This window comes from Bos indicus, chromosome 11 (assembly GCF_029378745.1).
Source record: "Bos indicus isolate NIAB-ARS_2022 breed Sahiwal x Tharparkar chromosome 11, NIAB-ARS_B.indTharparkar_mat_pri_1.0, whole genome shotgun sequence".
In the NCBI taxonomy this organism is placed as follows: Eukaryota; Metazoa; Chordata; class Mammalia; order Artiodactyla; family Bovidae; genus Bos; species Bos indicus.
This window is the reverse complement of record NC_091770.1, coordinates 20,627,397-20,647,917: the sequence shown is the minus strand read 5'-3', so window position 1 is coordinate 20,647,917 and position 20,521 is coordinate 20,627,397. Positions and strand designations below refer to the sequence as shown.

The 20,521-nt window shown below is 38.5% G+C and overlaps 1 protein-coding gene across 7 annotated transcripts in view; it reads left to right on the top strand.

Moving 5' to 3' along the window:
• The window catches only part of ATL2 (atlastin GTPase 2), a 67,923-nt gene that overhangs the window by 15,457 nt on the left and 31,945 nt on the right, over positions 1-20,521 (top strand). For 5 of the 7 annotated variants that reach the window (XM_070798519.1, XM_070798522.1, XM_070798520.1 and 2 more), the window contains exon 2: positions 13,114-13,358. The exons of the other annotated variants lie outside the window; for them this stretch is intronic. In XM_070798519.1, the coding sequence (XP_070654620.1) occupies positions 13,114-13,358 (245 nt within the window). The remainder of the gene's footprint in view (positions 1-13,113; positions 13,359-20,521) is intronic. 7 annotated transcript variants of the gene reach the window in all.

Here is a 20,521-nt window from a genome sequence, read left to right as displayed (position 1 = left end):
AAATTTTTCAGGCATTGATTAAGAATATAAACTAGACACGTAACATATAAATAAATAAATGAATGTATTATTACTTAGTAATGATCATATGGCTTCCCTGATGGCTCAGTGGTAAAGAATCCACCTGCCAGTACTGGAGACTTAACGTCCCATTCCTGGGTTGGGAAGATCCCCTGGAGAAGGAAATAACAACCTAAGTCCAGTATTCTTGCCTGGAAAATCCCATGGACAGAGGAGCCTGGTGGGCTGCAGTCCATGGAGTCGCAAAAGAGTCAGACAGGACTTAGCAACTAAACAATAATAATGATTATATATTTATTGCTACTACAACCTTTTAAGGAATATTTTTTCTTAAACTAGGGTTGCTGAATTATTAGATGGACCAGGGGTCGAACCCGTGTCTTCTGCAGTGGAAGCATGGAGTCCTAACCACCAGACTGCCAGGGAATTCCCTATAACCAGCCTCTTCTTAAGAGCAAGATAAAGTGCAAGTCAGGAGTCCTTCATTCCTTGGTAGAATTTGCTTTAGCAAGTTAAGTCTGCATTATTCCAAAGATCTTATAATTATTTCCAAAATTAATGTTAAAATTGTTTCATATTTTTCTTGGTGATTCTTTAAAACTTTGAATAGCAGATGTCTTCAGTGATTACTTGCTTTTTCCACTTTGAAAGTGCTTTGTAGCTGAACTATTTTGAGTGGTGACTACATTGACCTACAGATCTCTGCAGCCTTCAGTTATATTTTCTTGTCTTTCACAACTGTATTTTGTTGAACATGATAGTTTGAACCTGAAAGATAACTCATACTCTTTCATATCTCACTTCTGTAGATTTAAATGCCATCCTTTATTTCTAGAGTGACAATTTTTTTATTTAAGACTTTTTTTGGGTGATCTACTATTTTTATTTTTTTTTGAGATCATAGTTAAAGCAAAAAAGTTCCAGAGTTTGAAGAAAATATACAAAAAGCAGAGAGCAGAGTATGTATTTATGTTGAGCACTGACTCCCGATTTTTTTTGCTGGGTTATTAACCTCAGCTCATTAGCCGATGATCCTTAATTTTGAGTTGTTCACAGTGTTTATAGTTATAGATTTGAATTTTGACCCTGATTGTGGTAATATTAATTGTAATAAAGGTCATGGAAGCAGAGTAGGGTTATTGAAAATAGAACCATTTCTTTCTGAGGCTTTGTCTGTATGTCTGTAAGAGAGGCAGCAATGGGACTTTAACTAGTTCTGTTGTGTGTTTACAGCCAGTTCCAGCTTTTTAACCCCATTCAGTTGAGAGAACCACAATTATTCTAATGGGAAAAACACAGTTTGCTTTATAATGTTAAATTGAAACGAAACATTCTTGACTGAGCATTCTGTAAGAAGTAAATCACTGATATATTATGCAAGCAACTGTACATCAACTAAATCTTGTAGTTTTCAGCGTTAAATTATGTGTTGTATACAAGGTACCCCTCTGTGCTCTAAAATATGCAAGCAGCACATGATTGTTTTTGAATTTAAAAAACTGTCTGCAAAATATACTGTTTAAGCATTTAATAATTTGCTACTGTTGAATTAAGGGGCTTCCCTGGTAGCTCAGTGGTAAAGAATCCGCCTGCCAAGCAGGAGACGTGGGTTCAAGCCCTGGGTCTTGAAGATCCCTTGGAGAAGGAAATGACAATCCAGTCTGTATTCTTGCCTGGGAAATCTTATGGACAGAGGAGCCTGGTGGGCTACAGTTTGCGGGGTCGCAAAAGTCAGACACAACTTAGCGACTAAACATAGAGTTAAAGTAACTTCTGGGTTACAGTTTATGACTATGTGTTTTCTTAAAGCTGCCTAGATTATGAATAGACAGTTCATACAAGAGGAAACAAATATGCATAGAAAAATGATCAGTCTCAGTCAAGGATATGCGTATTAAAGCAAAATGGATACTGTGACTAAAGAAATGAGTTTTAAATTTTCATTTTAGTTTATGTTTTAAAAACAATTTTGTCAGTATAGGTTTACATATGAATGGAAAGTGATTTTTTGGTATTTGATTCAGTTATTGGAAAACTTATGTTGGGAACACTTTGTGTATGTGAATCTTATTGAGTTGTAAATTTTATGAAATCTGAGTGATCATGTATTTTTAATAAGCATTTAATGTCTGAGTTGAAAGGTGCTATAAGTGTAAAATACACAGTGAATTTCAAAGACAGTGTGAAAGAGAAATGTATATGCCTTAATTTTAAAACATTGATTTTGAGTCAAAATGAGAATATTGACTATTTGTCATAATTTTTAAAAATCTTCTACATACTTTATAAACCCCACATTGCAGTCTATATTTTTGTTCTATATGATCAATTACCTTTTAAGGACATTACTTGGGGGAAACAACCAGTTTTTTATTTTTGTATCCATTTATTTGCTACTTTGGATACTATAGGAAGGAGTGAGGAGGCTTTCCATCTGGTATCATTTCTTTTCAGCTTGAAGAATGAAGAACATCATTTAGCATCTCATGTAAAGCATATCTTCTGGTGACAAATTTGTGTAGCTTTTTTGCTCATTGTCTATATACTGGTTTCATTTTTCAATAATAGTTTCTGAATATAGAAGTCTCAATTGGCATTCTTTTTTTAATTTAAAGATATTATTTTTTTGTCTTCTGGCTTCCATTGCTTCTGATGAAAAGTAGTCATTTGAATTATTCCCTTTACTGTCTGGTGGCTTAGATGCTAAAGAATCCTGCAGAAGACCTGGGTTCCATCCCTGGGTTGGAAAGATCCCCCGGAGAAGGGAATGACTGCCCACTCCAGTATTCTGGCCTGGAGATTTCCATGGATTGTATAGGCCATTGGGTCTCGAAGAGTTGGACACAGCTCAGTGACTTTCACTTTCTTCACCACATCATTTCTTTAAAAATTTTCCCTTTATCTTTGGTTTTTAGCAGTCTGACTGATGTGGTTTTCTTTTTGTGTTTACCCTATTTGAGGTTTGCTTTTTGGATCTTTAAGTCTCTGACACCAAATTTAGTAACATTTGACTCAGTTCAGTTCAGTCACTCAATCATGTATGACTCTTTGCGACCCCATGGACTGCAGCATGCCAGTCTTCCCTGTCCACCAACTCCCCAAGCTTGCTCAAACTCATGTCCATCCAGTCGGTGATGCCATCTGAACATCTCATCCTTTGTCGTCCCATTCTCCTCCTGCCTTCAATCTTTCCTAGCATCAGGATCTTTTCTAATGAGTCAGTTCTTTCTCATCAGTGGCCAGAGTCTGTCCAGTGAATATTTCATTTTAATATTGTACTTTTCAGCTCTAGAATATTCATTTGTTTTCTATTCATCTATTTATTGGCTGAAACTCCCTAACTGTTCACTTGTTAAGAGCTTATTGAACATATTTGTAATGTCTTCTTTAACGCTTTTGTTGAACATCTGGGCCACTGCAGGATTGTTTTTCTGCAGCTGCTTTTTTTTTTTCTTTACTGTGGGCCACATTTTCTTCTCTGCATTTCTGATGATTTCTGATCATGTTCTTTAATTGTACATTAGCATTCTGGAGATTCTGGATTCTGTTGTCTGATTTGTGTTGTGGCTCAAAGTTCAGTTACGAATTGCTCTTGACCTTTTATAGGCTTGACTTTGTTATCTTTTTAGTATGACTCTGTAGAAAGCTTAGAGGAAATCCTCCTAACTTGGGGATACTAAATCTCCGAAGTGTCTCCTCTCTTTTCAGGTCTTAGTGTTAGGCTTTGTTTGGGTGAATCTTCAGTAGATCTTAAAATAGATAAGCATGGGCTTTGAATCTAAGGTATGGCATTCCTGGTGTTTTAGCTTTCTGCCTGAGGTGTTCTGCCCACAGTGGCTGGGCCAAAATGTCACAGCGTCCCAGTACAGTTTGACTTCTGGTATCTCTGTTGCTCTTGCAACCCTGTGGTTGCTGCTTTTTGCTGAGCCTTGTGTAGTGTGTTCTCCTGTGCCTGGGAAGCTTATCACCCTTGGCCAGGGACTTCTGGGCTCTGCCTCTGCGTTGGTGGTGTTTAGTCTCAGTCGTGTCTGGCTCTTTGCGACCCCATGGACTGCAGCATGGTGGGCTTCTCTGTCCTTCGCCATCTCCTGGTTTGCTCTGACTCATGTCCATTGAGTTGGTGATGCCATCCAACCATCTTGTTCTCTGTCAGCTCCTTCTCCTCCTGCCTTCTGCCTTTCCCTGCATCAGGGTCTTTCCTAATGGCTCTTCACATCAGGTGGCCAAAGTATCGGAGCTTCAGCTTCAGCATCCGTCCTTCCAATGAATACTTCTGCATAGTTCCTTTTTCTCTGTCCTGCCTCACAGCTTCCCATCCCACTGCCTTTAGTAGTCCTGAACTCAGATCTTTGCTTGTGCTTTGGTTCCCCACTCTAGTTTAGGAAATTGTTCCTAGGCAGAGAGTGGCCGTGGATGGATGTATGTGTGCGTGCGCAGAGTGGCTGTGGATGGGGGGGCGGGGGGTGTGATCTTTTCCCAAGGATTCTTCTCTCTGTTGTACAGTGCTTGAAAAAAGATGCCTTGTATATTTAGTTTAGTTTTATAGTTTGTGGCAGAGGGCCAGTCTGGTAGCAGTTATTCTAATGACTGAAAGAAGAAGCCTCAAATGTTTCTGTCTCCCACTGCAACTCCCAAGTGAGCCTGTGTTTTTAAAAACAAAGCAAAACAGAATTGGGGAAGATTTGTACTACTTTGTGATCTGCCTTTTTCCTGGTGATTTTATACCAGTCTTAAAGATATCTTTAATTTCTTAAATGTGTATATGTGTTTTAAAACTGCATAATATGTCAATATGTAGTTAAAATATTAGGCCAGTTTCCAGTTTTGAGACATTCAGCATTAATTTTCCCTACCATAAATAACACTGATAAACCAACTTGTATATCTTTGTTAGTATCTTTGTTTATTTTCTTGTAATAAATATCTAGAAATAGATTTACCATGATATAACCTCTTTAAAGCTTTTAAAATATGTGCTGAAATAAACTTTTGAGCACTTATATACTATTTTTATTTTGTTACAGAGTGTGGATGTTGGACAATAAATACCAGACACCAAAATATCACTTTGCTTTTGTTGAATAGCTAATTTTTGTAAATAGACTAAATGCACTGAGTCCAGGCCACTTTCCACAAAAATTTGTTTTAAGTTTTTATTTGGAATGTGAGTAATAAAATATACTTTCATTGCTTCTGAAAAGTGAAATACTTTTTACTTGGTTCTCTTTCTACAAGTTTAGTTTTGGGTTGATGTAACCTAATGCTAGTAGCATTTTATTGTAATGTAGATTTACAGCACCTTTTATTGTATAGCTTCTAATTAAGCTTGAAGTTTTCAAATGTACTTAGGTCAGTCCTGAAGTGTCACTTTTCCTGTTGGAATATGTACTGAATGTATGAGTTTGGCAAATATAAGATAAAGTATGATTCAACGGCCAAAAAAAAAAGCAAAATGATAGGTGTCTTTTTTTTTTAATAATAGACTTTTACGTTTTAAAGCAGTTTAAAACGGTTCACAGCAAAATAGAGCACAAAGAATGCTGGGCCCCCCACTTCCTCACACACCTGCAGCCCTATCAATATCCCACACCAGAGTGGTATATTTGTTATAGTCAGCAAACTTTCATTGACACATTATTATCATCCAAAGTCCAGAGTTTACGGTAGGTTTCAACTTTTTTGGGAGTTGTATATTCTGTGGGTTTTGGCAAATGTATAATGACATATCTGTAACATTAGTTTCATAGCCCTAAAATTCCTCTGTGCTCCACCTACTCATCTCTGTTTTCCCCAACCCTTGGTAAATACTGACTTTTGTTTTTAAACAAAGGTAGTGTCTTTTTTTTTTTTTTTTGTAGGCCTTGTAGCAAATAGGTTAAGTATTTGTAGCAAATAGGTTAAGTATATTAGGAAAGCTATATTGGCGGGCTGAAACCTACTTTCCCAGCAATCTCTTAGTACTGAAAAGTGGAAATTGAAATCAGTATTCTCCACATAGAATTTAACTTCAGTTTAAAAACTTCCCTGGTGGCTCAGATGGTAAAGCGTCTGTCTACAATGCGGGAGACCAGGGTTCGATCCCTGGGTTGGGAAGATCCCTTGGAGAAGGAAATGGCAATCCACTCCCGTACTATTGCCTGGAAAATCCCACGGACAGAGGAGCCTGGTAGGCTACAGTCCATGGGGTCGCAAAGAGTCAGACACGACTGAGCAACTTCATGTTACACGTTACGTTACGTAAAATCTTAAGTAATGCTAAATTTAAAAAGACTTCCGCTTGTAGGTGATCACTATTCATATTTACAGGTAGTCTAAATAAATTTGCATATAATTCTTAATTTTTTTTCCAGTGGCCTAAATCAGTATTTGTGAATGAAATACTTTGCCTATATGTAGTCCAGACTTGGTCTAGCAAGTATGGTGGGAGTGAAGTTAGCTGAGCCATGGGACTGTGCTCCAGAATATCTTTGCAGCATTGGCGACACCTCCTTTTATTATCTGTTGACTAGAAATAGTGACAAATACGCTGCCTGTGTATCTGTAGTATCTATCTTTATCCATGATATTAAAGGAAAACAGGCTACTGTAGCCAACTAATTTAGGTGAAATTTCAAGATAACAAAGATTTCCTGCCAGATGGTTATTTTTTGTTTTTATTTTTAAGAAACCAACTAAGACTTTCTTTACATTAAAGATAAGACTACTTGTTGGTTTTAACAAAATCAGCAATCTCCATATTTGGTCATTGTGATATTTTAGCACTTACTGGTTTTGAGTTCTTTTAATTGTGCACGTGAGTACGTGGTCAGTTGTGTTTGGCTCTTTGTGGTCCCATGTATGTATGTAGCCCACCAGGCTCCTCTGTCCATGGAATTTTCCAGGCAAGAGTACTGGAGTGGGTTGCCATTTCTTACTCCAGGGTCTTTTTAATTAAAATGTGTTGTTAGATCTTTGTACTTTTATTTGTGATTTTTGTGATAAATATACTACTCTTGAGTTGCTAGAAGTATTTCCCCAAACTAATTATATGATTGTTAAATTTCCTTATAAAATGGGTGGGAAGGGGCATGTGTAAAACTCCTGAGTAAAATATGTACATTTCATTCCTTCAGGAAATATTTATTAAACACTTGCTAGGTGCCAAGCGGTTTTCTAAATGCTAAGAGCAAGAGTAGTCAACAGGGTGATTAGGATCCTTCTTTTGGTGGCCTGCACCTTCTATGCAGGAGGGGGAGCGATGATGTACACATGTAAATGAATGAAAAAAGGTCATTTTTAAATACTGAAAAAGGCTCTGGGGGAGAAAAACCCTGTTCTGTTAAAGTGATGGGTAGGATCTGTAATTTAGACAGAGTGATTAAGGAAAGCCACATGGAGGAGATAACATTTGCAGTGACACCTAAATGATGGAGAAGCAAGCCACTTGAATTTCCAGGGACAGAGCTTTCCAGATGGGGAAGAATACAAGACAAAGATTTTAAGGTAGGGAACAGGTTTGGCCTATTCAAGGAACAGCAGGAGGGCTGGATTGCCCAGAACTGTGGAGGCTGTGATCAGGAACTTAGATTTTTTCCCCCTCTATTTTCTGGTTACAGTGGGAAACTAGCTGAGGGTGTTCCGCAAGGGTTGCTAATCTAGGGGGCATATAATAAATGAGCACTGACATACATATGCAAATGACGGGTGCATAGAATGTGGGGGCTTGTGGGGGGACTGGAAACCTTGGGAGAAGACATTCATGAGGCAGTGACGTTTAAACTGAGGCGTAAGGAATTAATTAGGGGAACAGCATGGGAAAGAGCATTCCACACAGAGGAATAGCAAGGTGAAATATGAGTCTAGAAAGAGCTTAGTGGCATAAGGCTCTGAAAAAGGCTAGCTTGTCTATTTGTAGTTTACGGAGGGGAAAATAGCACCAAATGGGGCAGGAGAGATTTGGCAGTGAGTACAGGGTTCTTTGACAAAGGTCCGTCTAGTCAAAAGCTATGGTTTTTCCAGTAATCATGTGTGGATGTGAGAATTGGACCATAAAGAAAGCTTAGCGCCAAAGAATTGATGCTTTTGAACTGTGGTGTTGGAAAAAACACTTAGAGTCCCTTGGACTGCAAGGAGATCCAACCAGTCCATCCTAAAGGAAATCAGTCCTGAATATTCATTGGAAGGACTGATGCTGAAGCTGAAGCTCCAATACTTTGGCCACCTGATGCAAAGAACTGACTCAATGGAAAAGATCGTGATGCTGGGAAACACTGAAGGTAGGAGAAGGGGCAGACAGAGGATGAGATGGTTAGATGGCATCACCGACTTGTTGGACATGAGTTTGAGCAAGCTCCAGGAGTTGGTGGATAGGGAAGCCTGGCATGCTGCATTCTTTGGGGTAGCAAAGAGTCGTTCATGACTGAGCGACTGAACTGAATTGAACAGGATTTTATGAGGCACGTGTACGATTTTAGCTGTTAATCCTCTGTAACAGTGATTTTAATGAGAGTAACTTAATCACTAGTGCATTTAATATTATTAGTAGTTGCTACTCTGTGAGGATTAGATTGGAGAAGGGGGCGAGAATGGAGACCAGTTTGGTTCCACTTTAAGTGAGCTAGGATGGTGTTTTTGCTTTCACTTTTGTCTCAAGTTTAAAGGATTTATTAAACAAAATAAGCCACTCATTATATATAAATAAATAATACAAATATTTATTAGAGAATCATCTAGCTAACATTCAGTTCAGTTCAGTTGCTCAGTCGTGTCCAACTCTTTGCAACCCCATGAATCACAGCACTCCAGGCCTCCCTGTCCATCACCAACACCCGGAGTTCACTCAAACTCACGTCCATCGAGTCGGTGATGCCATCCAGCCATCTCATCCTCTGTCATCTCCTCCTCCTGCCCCCAATCCCTCCTAGCATCAGAGTCTTTTCCAATGAGTCAGCTCTTCGCATGAGGTGGCCAAAGTACTGGAGTTTCAGCTTTAGCATCAGTCCTTCCAATGAACACCCAGGACTGATCTCCTTTAGGATGGACTGGTTGGATCTCCTTGCAGTCCAAGGGACTCTCAAAAGTCTTCTCCAACACCACAGTTCAAAAGCATCAATTCTTCGGCGCTCAGCTTTCTTCACAGTCCAACTCTCACATCCATACGTGACCACTGGAAAAACCATAGCCTTGACTAGATGGACCTTTGTTGGCAAAGTAATATCTCTGCTTTTCAATATGCTATCTAGGTTGCTAACATTAAAAGAATATACTAACATTAAAAGAATATACTAACATTAAAAGAAAAGAGAAATAGAGCAGAAGATACATTACCTAATTGGTTTTAACCAACATCCAGACTTAAACAACTCTAGAAAGTCTCGTGATGCAGCACATCTGGAGTCCCAATTGGGAAAAGGTCCCAGGGGTCCACTCTGTGGGTGAGATGTCAAAGATTGCAGTTTGGGGTTCCCATTTATAATCCCAGGATGCACACTGATATCATAATCAATCTGTGACCAAATTGCAAGCCTCAGTTCAGTTCAGTCGCTCAGTTGTGTCCGACTCTTTGCGACCCCATGAATCGCAGCACGCCAGACCTCCCTGTCCATCACCAGCTCCCGGAGTTCACTCAGTCCATCGAGTCGGTGATGCCATCCAGCCATCTCATCCTCTGTCATCCCCTTTTCCTCCTGCCCTCAATCCCTCCCAGCATCAGAGTCTTTTCCAATTGCAAGCCTAGTTTCCTGTTAATGCTGTTTGTTTTGTCTTGTAAAACTTGGAATGTTGTTAAGCCTGAGGCTTGGTTGGCCAGGCCCACTTCAGGGGCTCAGCCATCTCAAAATTTTTCCCCCCTTTTGTCTGCAACTCTTGCACTCACAGCAGGCAGTCACTCTAGGTCACTCACAGACCAAGCAGTGTCCCGGCAGTTTGGAAGCCAGGTCAGAGGCCTACTTTGCTTTGTCTCTGAAGCCTAAACAAGACTATTTATTTAATTTCCCTGACAGATGGTGGTGATGAGAATACGGATGGTATCAGTAGAGATTTTGAGTGAAGACAGATTTAGGACCTTGGTTAGATTTAGGGGTATGGAAAAGGAGAAATGTATCATGGACAGGCCTCAGGTGTGTACCTGCAAATGGGTAGATGGTGATGTTACATAGCGACACTGGTCAATTAAAGGTCACTGCAGAGATTTAGCATTCTAAGGTTGCAAATAAAAGCTTCTCCTATGGGATTGATTATTTTAAAATTACAGTGCAGTGTGTGCTCAGTCACGTCTGACTCTGCGTCCCTGTGGACTGTAGCCTATCAGGCTCCTCTGTCCATGGGAGTTTTCCAGGCAAGAATACTGGAGTGAGTTGGCATTTCCTTTCTCCAGGGGATCTTCCGGACTAAAGGATCCAACTTTCATCTCTTGTGTCTCCTTCACTGGCAGGCGGATTCTTTACCCCTGAGCCATTTACTGTCACCTTATGACAAGCACATATAATGCTTACTATGTATTAAGCATATTTCAACTCATTGAATCCTGATGACTTAATGGGGTCGGTGCTGTGACTATCCCCATGTTACAGATGAGAAGACAGGCACAGAGAAGTTAAAAGACATATATCTAGACAGTTTTGCTTCCTGCTTCATTCTTAACTACTAATTAGGCTTAGACGGTTTTAATCACACAGTTTGCATACTGTGTGGTAATTATGTAGACTCACCTAATGATACATTAAATTGGCACTTAACTGTGTTAGACTTTTCCTGGGAAGTTTACTTTTTTTGTGCATTCAGATAGCATACCTGGCTATATCTTTATAGCATTGGAACAAGCAGTGGTAATATCCTCTTTAATTAAATATTGCTTTCTTTTATTTTCTAAAATTCTTTGAAATTGCTTAGTCTTTATGTATGTGTGTATGTGTGTGTGTGCGCTAAGTCACTTCAGTCGTGTTTGATTTTTTGCGACCCTATGGACTGTAGCCCGCCAGGCTCCTCTGTCTATGTGATTCTCCAGGCAAGAATACTGGAGTGGGTTGCCATGCCCTCCTCCAGGGGATCTTCCTGACCTAGGGATCGAACCTGCATCTCTTATGTCACCTGTATTGGCAGGCAAATTCTTTACCACTAGTGCCACCCTAAGTCTTTGAAATTGCTTGGTCTTTGTATTGTTACTGTTTGCAGCACCTTTTGAAATAGTGTTGATTTTACTTTGTACATTAAATGTGGCTCATAAAGTGAAGGTAAAGGCTCTAATGTGCGTGCATACTCAGTCGCTCCACTTCTTGTGTCCAACTTCTTGTGACCCCATGGACTGTAGCCCGCCAGGCTGTCCTGTCCGTGGAATATTTCAGGCAAGAATACTGGAGTGGGTTGCCATTTCCCCCTCCAGGGGGTCTTCCCACCCAGTGATTGAACTTGCATTGGCAGGTGGATTCTTTATCACTTTGCCACCTGGGAAGCCTGAAGTCTCTAATAATCTTTGGAAATCACATAAGCTAGATGTTTCTTTTTGTAAAGAGACTAAAAATTCATTAAAGTGGGTGTGTGATCTTTGCTCTGAGAATAGTGTCTCTGTGGACTGATATTGGCACACTAATAATGAGCCACTCCGCAGTGGACTGGCTGTCTCCTCCTCTGAGAGGAGAGGCTGTCATTGGGTTGAACGTAGTAGATGCTATATATTTCCTTAGATTGGAAACTGGCACTTAGACAAGCTTGAGGGGGAGAGTCTCTTAAAGACACTCATGTGGGAAAAGGATAAGATCCCCCAGGAGTGTACTAGTGGGATCAAGCAGTTGATAGGGAAGAAAGGCAGACAAGGTATTATGGTACATAGCCTCTGAAACTAGCCATTTGCTGTTTAGTCGCTAAGTTGTGTCCAACTCTTTTGTGACCCCATGAACTGTAGCCTGCCAGGCTCCATGGTCCATGGAATTTCCCAGGCAAGAATACTGGAGTGGGTTGCCATTTCCTTTACCAGATAGATGATCTTCCCTGTGCAGAGATTTAACCTGCATCTCCTGCACTGGCAGGCAGGTTCTTTACCACTGGGCCACCACTAGCTATTCGGTGGGTTTAAAAAAACAGAACGGAACAAAATAGAAACCTAAACTTTAGGATTGTTACTTTTCCACCACTATTCAGTAAAGTTCTTCTGCAAAGGTTAACTTCTTGTTGTGTGCTGGGTGAACAAAAGAGTTTATGTAGCTGTTTCTTAGTGAAAGTCGCTCAGTTGTGTCCTGCTCTTTACGACCCCATGGGCTATATAGGACATGGAATTCTCCAGGCCAGAATACTGGGGTGGGTAGCCTTTCCCTTCTCCAGGGGATCTTCCCAACCCAGGAATTGAACTGGGGTCTCCTGCATTGCAGGCAGATTCTTTACCAACTGAGCTAGCTGTTTCTTAGGAGTTTTGTAATTTTGAAAGGGTATTTATGGTGTTTGGTGAGAAAGGGTCCTAGAGGCAAACGAAATTCTGTCCCTCACTAATTGTCCTTCTTGTGTCTTCCACTGAAACATTAATCATGTGCTCTGTTTTAATAAGGAAGGCTATTCTTTTAGGTAACTTTTATTAAATTAGGACCCATTAGCTTTATCATATGCCATTTTGGAAAACTTTTTAGGATCTTAACAATTATATATATATATATATACACACACATGTATATATTTATATATATTCACACACATAAATAAATATATATATTTTAGTCTTTGTAACTTGGAATTTTTCCAGGTGAGTCTAGGGGGAAGAATGGAATCTGAATTATTAGGTGAAATTGATAGTTTCTGTGTGCATCCAGTAGCAGGAGTTGTTTATGGCTGAATACAGTGTTCACGAACAGTGCTGCTCACATTTAGCTGTTAAGACTTAATTGAGGCCATATTTAGTATTGCTGCTTATCTGTATATATAGTAGGAAAGTGACTGGTATTCTTGGTCCTAATATTACAGAGGGAGTGAGACGTTCAGTATGCATTTGAGCATCACTTTTGTAACTATTTCCAAATGACCTATAATGGGGAAGAAGTTATTTGAAATATTGCTTTAGTTGTGGTCCTTTAGGAAAAAGTTCAGAATGCAGGAATTAAAGTAACCTGTTTCTCTCTTTTTTAACTCTAGGTGAGAATTATGAAGATGATGACCTAGTAAACTCTGATGAGGTTATGAAGAAACCATGTCCAGTACAGATTGTCCTTGCACATGAAGATGACCATAACTTTGAGCTTGATGAAGAAGCTTTGGAGCAGATATTACTACAGGAACACATACGAGACCTAAACATAGTAGTGGTGTCTGTGGCAGGAGCTTTCCGTAAAGGGAAATCATTTCTGCTGGACTTCATGCTTAGATATATGTATAACAAGGTGAATAGTGTCTTTTAAATTGAACCAAGTTAAACACAAAAATTACCAACCAGTCTTGTTTAAAAATAATAGATAAAAAGCAGTAAGAACTGTATCTTTAGTTTTAAAAAATATAGTTCTTGATAAGACTTCTCAGTTAAGACAGTAATGTAAGTTTGTTTGAGCTCTTGATTCTTCTTCATCTCCCATCTCCATACTTCCTCTTTGCAGGTAGTACATATTGAGGCATATGATTGAGCACCTGTGTACAATGTGTTCCGAGCATTGTAACTCTAACTCAGAATGTCTGAGTGTACTTTAAATTTCCTGAGTATTGTTCAGTCTCGCCTGTTTTGTATTTCCTCACACCTTCCCCTTCTTGATCACCTTTGCAGTAATGGGTGAAGTAGGCTGATAGAGACTTCTGAAAAGGTATACTTATGCTCCTCAAATAAGTCTCCTTTAGAGAATTCTTCTTTTTGAGGTAAGATTCAGTTCCTTAAAGTGACTCCCATGGCCTTCCATGATCTCTAAGCCTCATTCCTTACCTCTGTAGTTTTTGCAGTTCCTTGACTATGCCATATTATCTCTCAAATGTTGCTGTATTGTTGGCTTATTTTTTCACTGGAAGCCTTCCATGATTCTAAGACTATGTTATGACTCTATGGCTCAGGTCATGTGTTGCATTGATACTACTTTAGTTACTTATTTTTCCTGGCTAGTGTAACCTCTGTCAGGAGTGGCCTTATCTTGATTACCATGTCTCTCGTGCCTGGCACAGTAATTGGCCCATAGTAAGCACTTATTTTCTATTTTGACTAATGAATCACCCTTTCTATTTTCACTTTTTGACAGTTGTTATTTTCCAGACAATTGTTATTTCCTTCCCTTTCCCTGACTTCAACTTTCTTCCCTGGAAAAAAAGCAAAAAAAAAAAAAAAAAAAGAATTTCTCCCCGACTTGAGTCAGAATATTTTTCTAATAGTTGAAAGTTGGGCTGAGGGAATGAGAGTTTGGTAGGAACTAAGAAGGAGGAATTGAAATTTTGGAGTGGAACACTTAGTGGGGAACGGCTTTATAGGAAGAGGCTAGATGTTCAGAAGGCCACGTGAAGGTGCTGGAAGTAACACTTAGAATTATGTAATTGTCTGAACATCTGTCATGGTGTTCATCTGTACGAATTCTGTGTAAAATCTGTAACTGGCTGTGTATGTGCCTTGAGATTAAGTAATAAGGCAAACATTCCTAGTTGATTTTCCAGGAAGCTTTTCAGAATTCTTTTTCTAGGAATCTTTTCAGGCATACTTAAATACACCTGAGTATCAAGGATATAGTTCATGTTAAAGAACACTATTTTGCAGAAATTGGGAGTTGAGAAAGATACAGTAAAGTTTTTCCACTTGATTATTTTCCAGAATTTTACATCTGAAATAGAGAAATGTATAATGACTTATTCTTAAAAAAAAAAAAAAAAAAAGAAAGAAAAACTACATTTAAAGATGATGAATTTCTGTATTTTGAGGCTCTAACTTCTTAAGTTAGCTTGTGTATATTGTATCTATCTGTGTCTGGCTGTTCACTGCAAGTGTGTTTGATTCCACGTAGGTGACAGATAGAACGTTAGAAGGGGAAGGAAACTTAGATCACTTGTCTAGCAAGTTTCACCTTAGGTGCAGTTTCTTATTTGATCTCTGATCAGTTAGTAGTGGCTGTTCAGAGGGGGAGTAGCAGCCCACACATGTGTCATATTTGTTATTTCTGAACTAATACACAGTGTAGCCTTCTCAGTTAATATCTTCAAAGGTAACCACTGTTCTGAACTCTCACCACAGGCTAATTTTGTCTGTTTTTGAACTTCACATGAATGAAATCATACCATATGGGTTTATGTTTGGTTTATTCATTAACATATCTGTGAACTACCTATGTTTTTGCATCTGTGATAGTCCATTGTTTTTGTTACTTTGGTATTCCATTATATGATTATACCACATTTTTTTTATCCATTTGTCAATGGATAATCTTAATAAGTTTTAGTAAGCTGATTTTTGAATCACATGTTTCCAAAGAAAAGTAGGTTACTCTGTTAACAGTCAGTAGGAATTGCTAGAAAAATGTTGATCAAGTGGTCATATAAAAGTGATTCCAATTTCAAGAATCAGTTTAGGAAGGTAGAAACTTAATGTAGTAGAATTAAATTAGTAAAACTTAATTTTGGGGATATATTGAACACTAAGTAATGGGAGCTGTTCTAGGTAAGGATTCTTGATCTTTTATAGAGTTGCTTCCCTTTTTAAGTGTTTCTTATTTTTTTAATTTATTTTTAATCATTCCTTATTTTTTAAAAAACTTTTGTGAACAATTTTTAATGTATGAAAGTAGACAGTGAATGCCCATGTACTTAATAATTTTTAGCAAAAAGTGGTTTTAATTCTTTTAAGATTTTCCTCCATTTCTTTTTCTTGGTAAATTTATTTGTTGAAAAATGTGATTGTTGGTCTTACAGAGTTTCCCAGTCTGGGTTTGCTGATTTTACCCCATTGGTGCAGTTTTCTTGTTCTTTTGTTTTATGAATTTCCTGTAAATTGTTGGTTGAACCTAGATCAGACTCAGATTTGACTTTTTGGCAAGAGCATTTCGTAGATGATATTTTCTTCTATGAGGAGGCACATGTTATCTTTTCACGTAACAGTTTTTGAATCTTTATTGATTTCTGGGTATTCTGATTACTAAGCATTTAATAGATATTATACATAATAGTTTTTAAAATAAAGGCTTTGGCATCAAATTGCCTGGCTTGGAATCCCAGCTGTGCCACTTACTCTGAGTTTCATTCTTCAACTCCAAGCTGAAATACTAATACAACTCCATAGCGTTACTGTGAATACTGCTACTGCTGCTGCTAAGTCGCTTCAGTCGTGTCCGACTCTGTGCGACCCCATAGATGGCAGCCCACCAGGCTCTTCTGTCCCTGGGATTCTCCAGGCAAGAACACTGGAGTGGGTTGCCATTTCCTTCTCCAATGCATGAAAGTGAAAAGTGAAAGTGAAGTCGCTCAGTCATGTCCGACTCTGTGTGAGCCCATAGATGGCAGCCCACCAGGCTCCTCTGTCCCTGGGATTCTCCAGAGGAGCCTGGTGGGCTGCCGTCTATGGGGTCGCAGAGAGTCGGACACGACTGAAGCGACTTAGCAGCAGCAGTAGCAGTATTCACAGTAACACTATGGAGTTGTATTAGTATTTCAGCTTGGAGTTGAAGAATGAAACTCAGAGTAAGTGGCACAGCTGGGATTCCAAGCCAGCCAATTTGACGCCAAAGCCTTTATTCTAAAAACTATTATGTAAAATGATGTTTGGTCCATTTATATACTTATCCTCAATTGTTCTTTTGTAAGTGTTTACTTTTCATTGTTTACTTGAGAAAGTGAAAGAGACTGACAGGAGTACATACCTGATAACTTTTCTTGCTGCCCACTGGTATCTTTGCTTAATAAGTATGAGTTTTGACTGTTTGTATCATAATTGCTAGTGGCACTTTAAGGGGAGTTATCTATAGTTTTTATTCTTTTCCATTTTAAGAGCTGCTCCCAGAACTTCTTCCAGAGATCAAGAGTAGGAACTGTCTTTAAGGATTATATGTGCTGCTACATATAATTTGCCAAAAGCACAACTATATCAGGATCAGTATATGGGATGTTGAACTTGGTTTCACTTTTTTCTCTAAGGCTAGTAATATCTGAGATTAAGACTTGGAAATGTTAATCTATGAAAAAAAACTTGGTTTCTTGTGCTTTCTAAGAAAGAAATGTATGTAGAGGAAGAATAATGCTTTTATAAGTTTCTTCCTAGGGTCACTTTTATTATTATTATTATTTTGTGGTGTAAAATATAGCAAAGTATGTAAGCCTTAGTACAGCCAGTGAATTTTCATTGAGTTATACTTTTGTGACCACTGCCTCTCAGATAAAGAAAAACAGCATTTTCAGCACTCCAGAAGGCTCTCTTGTTCTTTCTCCTAGTTACTACTATCTCTAGCTCTCAGGAGCCACTGCTGTTCTGACTTAAATTGCCATCGATCAGTTTTGTCTACTTTTGAATTTCATATAAATGTAATTATAAAGTGTGCGCTCATGTCTGGTTTCTTTCACTTTATATTAAGTCTAAGAGATTCATGTTGTTGCATGTATCAGTAATTGTTTTTTTAATTGCTGAATAGTATTTCATTGGATGAAGATACCATAGGCCTAGAAAAGGTCAGTTTTCATTCCAATCCCAAAGAAAGGCAATGCTGAAGAATGCTCAAACCGCTGCACAATTGCACTCATCTCACACCCTAGTAAAGTAATGATCAAAATTCTCCAAGCCAGGCTTCAGCAGTACGTGAACCGTGAACTTCCAGATGTTCAAGCTGGTTTTAAAAAAGGCAGAGGAACCAGAGATCAAATTGCCATCCACTGGATTTTGGAAAAAGCAAGAGAGTTCCAGAAAAACATCTGTTTCTGCTTTATTGACTATGCCAAAGGCTTTGCCTATGTGAATCACAATAAACTGTGGAAAATTCTGAAAGAGGTGGGAATACCAGACCACCTGACCTGCCTCTGGAGTAATCTATATGCAGATCAGGAAGCAAGAGTTAGAACTGGATATGAAACAACAGACTGATTCCGAATCAGGAAAGGAGTACGTCAAGGCTGTATGTTGTCACCCTGCTTATTTAACTTACATGCAGAGTACATCATGAGAAATGCTGGGCTGGATGAAGCACAAGCTGGGAATCAAGATTACTGGGAGAAGTGTCAGTAAACCTCAGATATGCAGATGACACCTCTCATGGCAGAAATTGAAGAACTAAAGAGCCTCTTGATGAAAGTGAAAGAGGAGAGTGAAAAAGTTGGCTTGAAACTCAACATTCAGAAAACTAAGATCATGGCATCTGGTTCCATCACTTCATGGCAAATAGATGGGGAAACAATGGAAACAGTGTCAGACTTTAATTTTGGGGGGCTCCAAAATCACTGCAGATGGTGACTGCAGCCATGAAGTTAAAAGACGCTTACTCCTTGGAAGGAAAGTTATGACCAATCTAGACAATATATTAAAAAGCAGAGACATTACTTTGCTAACAAAGGTCCATCTAGTCAAGGCTAAGGTTTTCCCAGTAATCACGTATGGATGTGAGAGTTGGACTATAAAGCTGAGTGCCGAAGAATTGATGCTTTTGAACTGTGGTGTTGGAGAAGATTCTTGAGAGTGCCTTGGACTGTAAGGAGATCCAACCAGTCCATCCTAAAGGAGATCAGTCCTGAGTGTTCATTGGAAGGACTGATGTTGAAGCTGAAGCTCCAATATTTTGGCCACCTGATGCAAACAGCTGACTCATTTGAAAAGACCCTGATATTGGGAAGGATTTGTGGCGGGAGGAAAGGGGATGACAGAGTTTGAAATGGTTGGATGGCATCACCAAGTCGATGGACATGAGTTTGGGTAAACTCCGGGAGTTGATGATGGACAGAGAGGCCTGGCGTGCTGCAGTCCATGGGGTCGCAAAGAGTCAGACATGACTGAGTGACTGAACTGATCTGAATTTGAATTAACGGTCTTATGGGTTGTTTGTAATTTTTGTTTGTTATGGATCAAGCTATGATGAATGTTCTTATAAAAGTCTTGGTGAAGTAAGCACTTATTTCTGTTGAGTTTATACCCAGGAGTAGGAATGTTAGGATCAAAATTTTTTCAATAGTGGGTTTACCAATTTTGTACTCCCATCAGCTATGTGTAAAGACTTACAGTTCCTTTACATTTTATAAAACAATACTGTCATTTAGCCATTCTAATAGATGTGCATTTAAAAAATTTTAAGGCATCACTTTGTTCGGGTTCATATGCTCATAAAATTGCCAGATTTGATGTAGAAGTTTAGCTTATTCATTTAATTATTGCTTTAACTGAATTTGCTTTTGAATATTTCACCTATTCCAAGTGATACACTGAATATAACTTATGTAACAAACTGGTGAAATTGAAAATTTGATATTGTTACTAGTTTTGCTTCTGTAAGAAGCAGGCAGAACTTGGTCAGAGTTTTAAGATTCGGTAAGGAAAAATAAAAATCGGTGGTCTAATTTTGTCTGCTGAAAATATGCTAAAGAGTTGGGTATAGAGGTTATGTGGACTATTGACTACTTTCTTTCTGTTAGCATATTAGATTTTCCCCCCTTGATTTCTGAATTATATATTTCTGTTCTTTCATATGCAGATTTAAAATTAGTGTAATTTCACTTAGAAGGCTTCACCAAATGTTGCCAAAGCCAGAGGAATCAGAAACAGATGACGTGGAGGAGGCTACAATACGTTGTTCAAAGTCCTTATTGCCATGTTTTAGGAGGGCCTTTCTTGGTTGCGTTTCTGTACTTGTTCCCTGAAAATGTTTTGTCATCTGTAGCCTTTGAAATACCTTTCTAGCTTTAAGCCCCAAATGTATGTACTGCCTGTTTTGTGATATCAAAAGTATTATACCTATGTTATCACTTATTTCAGTTTTGTACTTGAGAGAGCATTAATTATTTTTTCCAGTAGACCTTTTCCTACTCCAAAGTATTTGTTCTTGCAAGTGAAAGTTTACTTTCTCTAAAATAATTGACTTTATGAGGTCATTTTTTGAAGAATATCTCAAGTAATAATACTGTTATACATGAGCACTAATTACTCAAACACCAGCTTTAAAACAGTTGGGGAGTTAAAACAGTTTTATAGATTTCAAGTTCCTTAATACTAACTTTTTTTGGAGGAGAAAGAAATTTTTAAGTAATTAATAACTCCTTGCTTCATTCCCCTATTCCCCCTGGGACAATTTTGATGTTTGACTCATGAGTTCTAGTTCAAGATTTCTTTTTTCTCTTAAGACATTTTTTTTTCTTGCAACGTTTCTTTTTATAGTTAATAGGATGTATTTTCTATAGATGCTTTAGAGAATGTTCACTGTAATCCTTTTGTCAAGAAGCAAGTTAAAATAACAATTTATGCCACATTGCAGTAGTATATGGACATTTAACAGAACTGCCAGTGGACCATTCTCTTTCCTCTTAGACTTCTGTAGTGTTACAGGGTGGGTTTTGTATGGCTGGGAGTCTCTTGTTAAGTTCATGTACTAAGTGTATGTGATACTTTGTTTTTCTTTTAACAGCT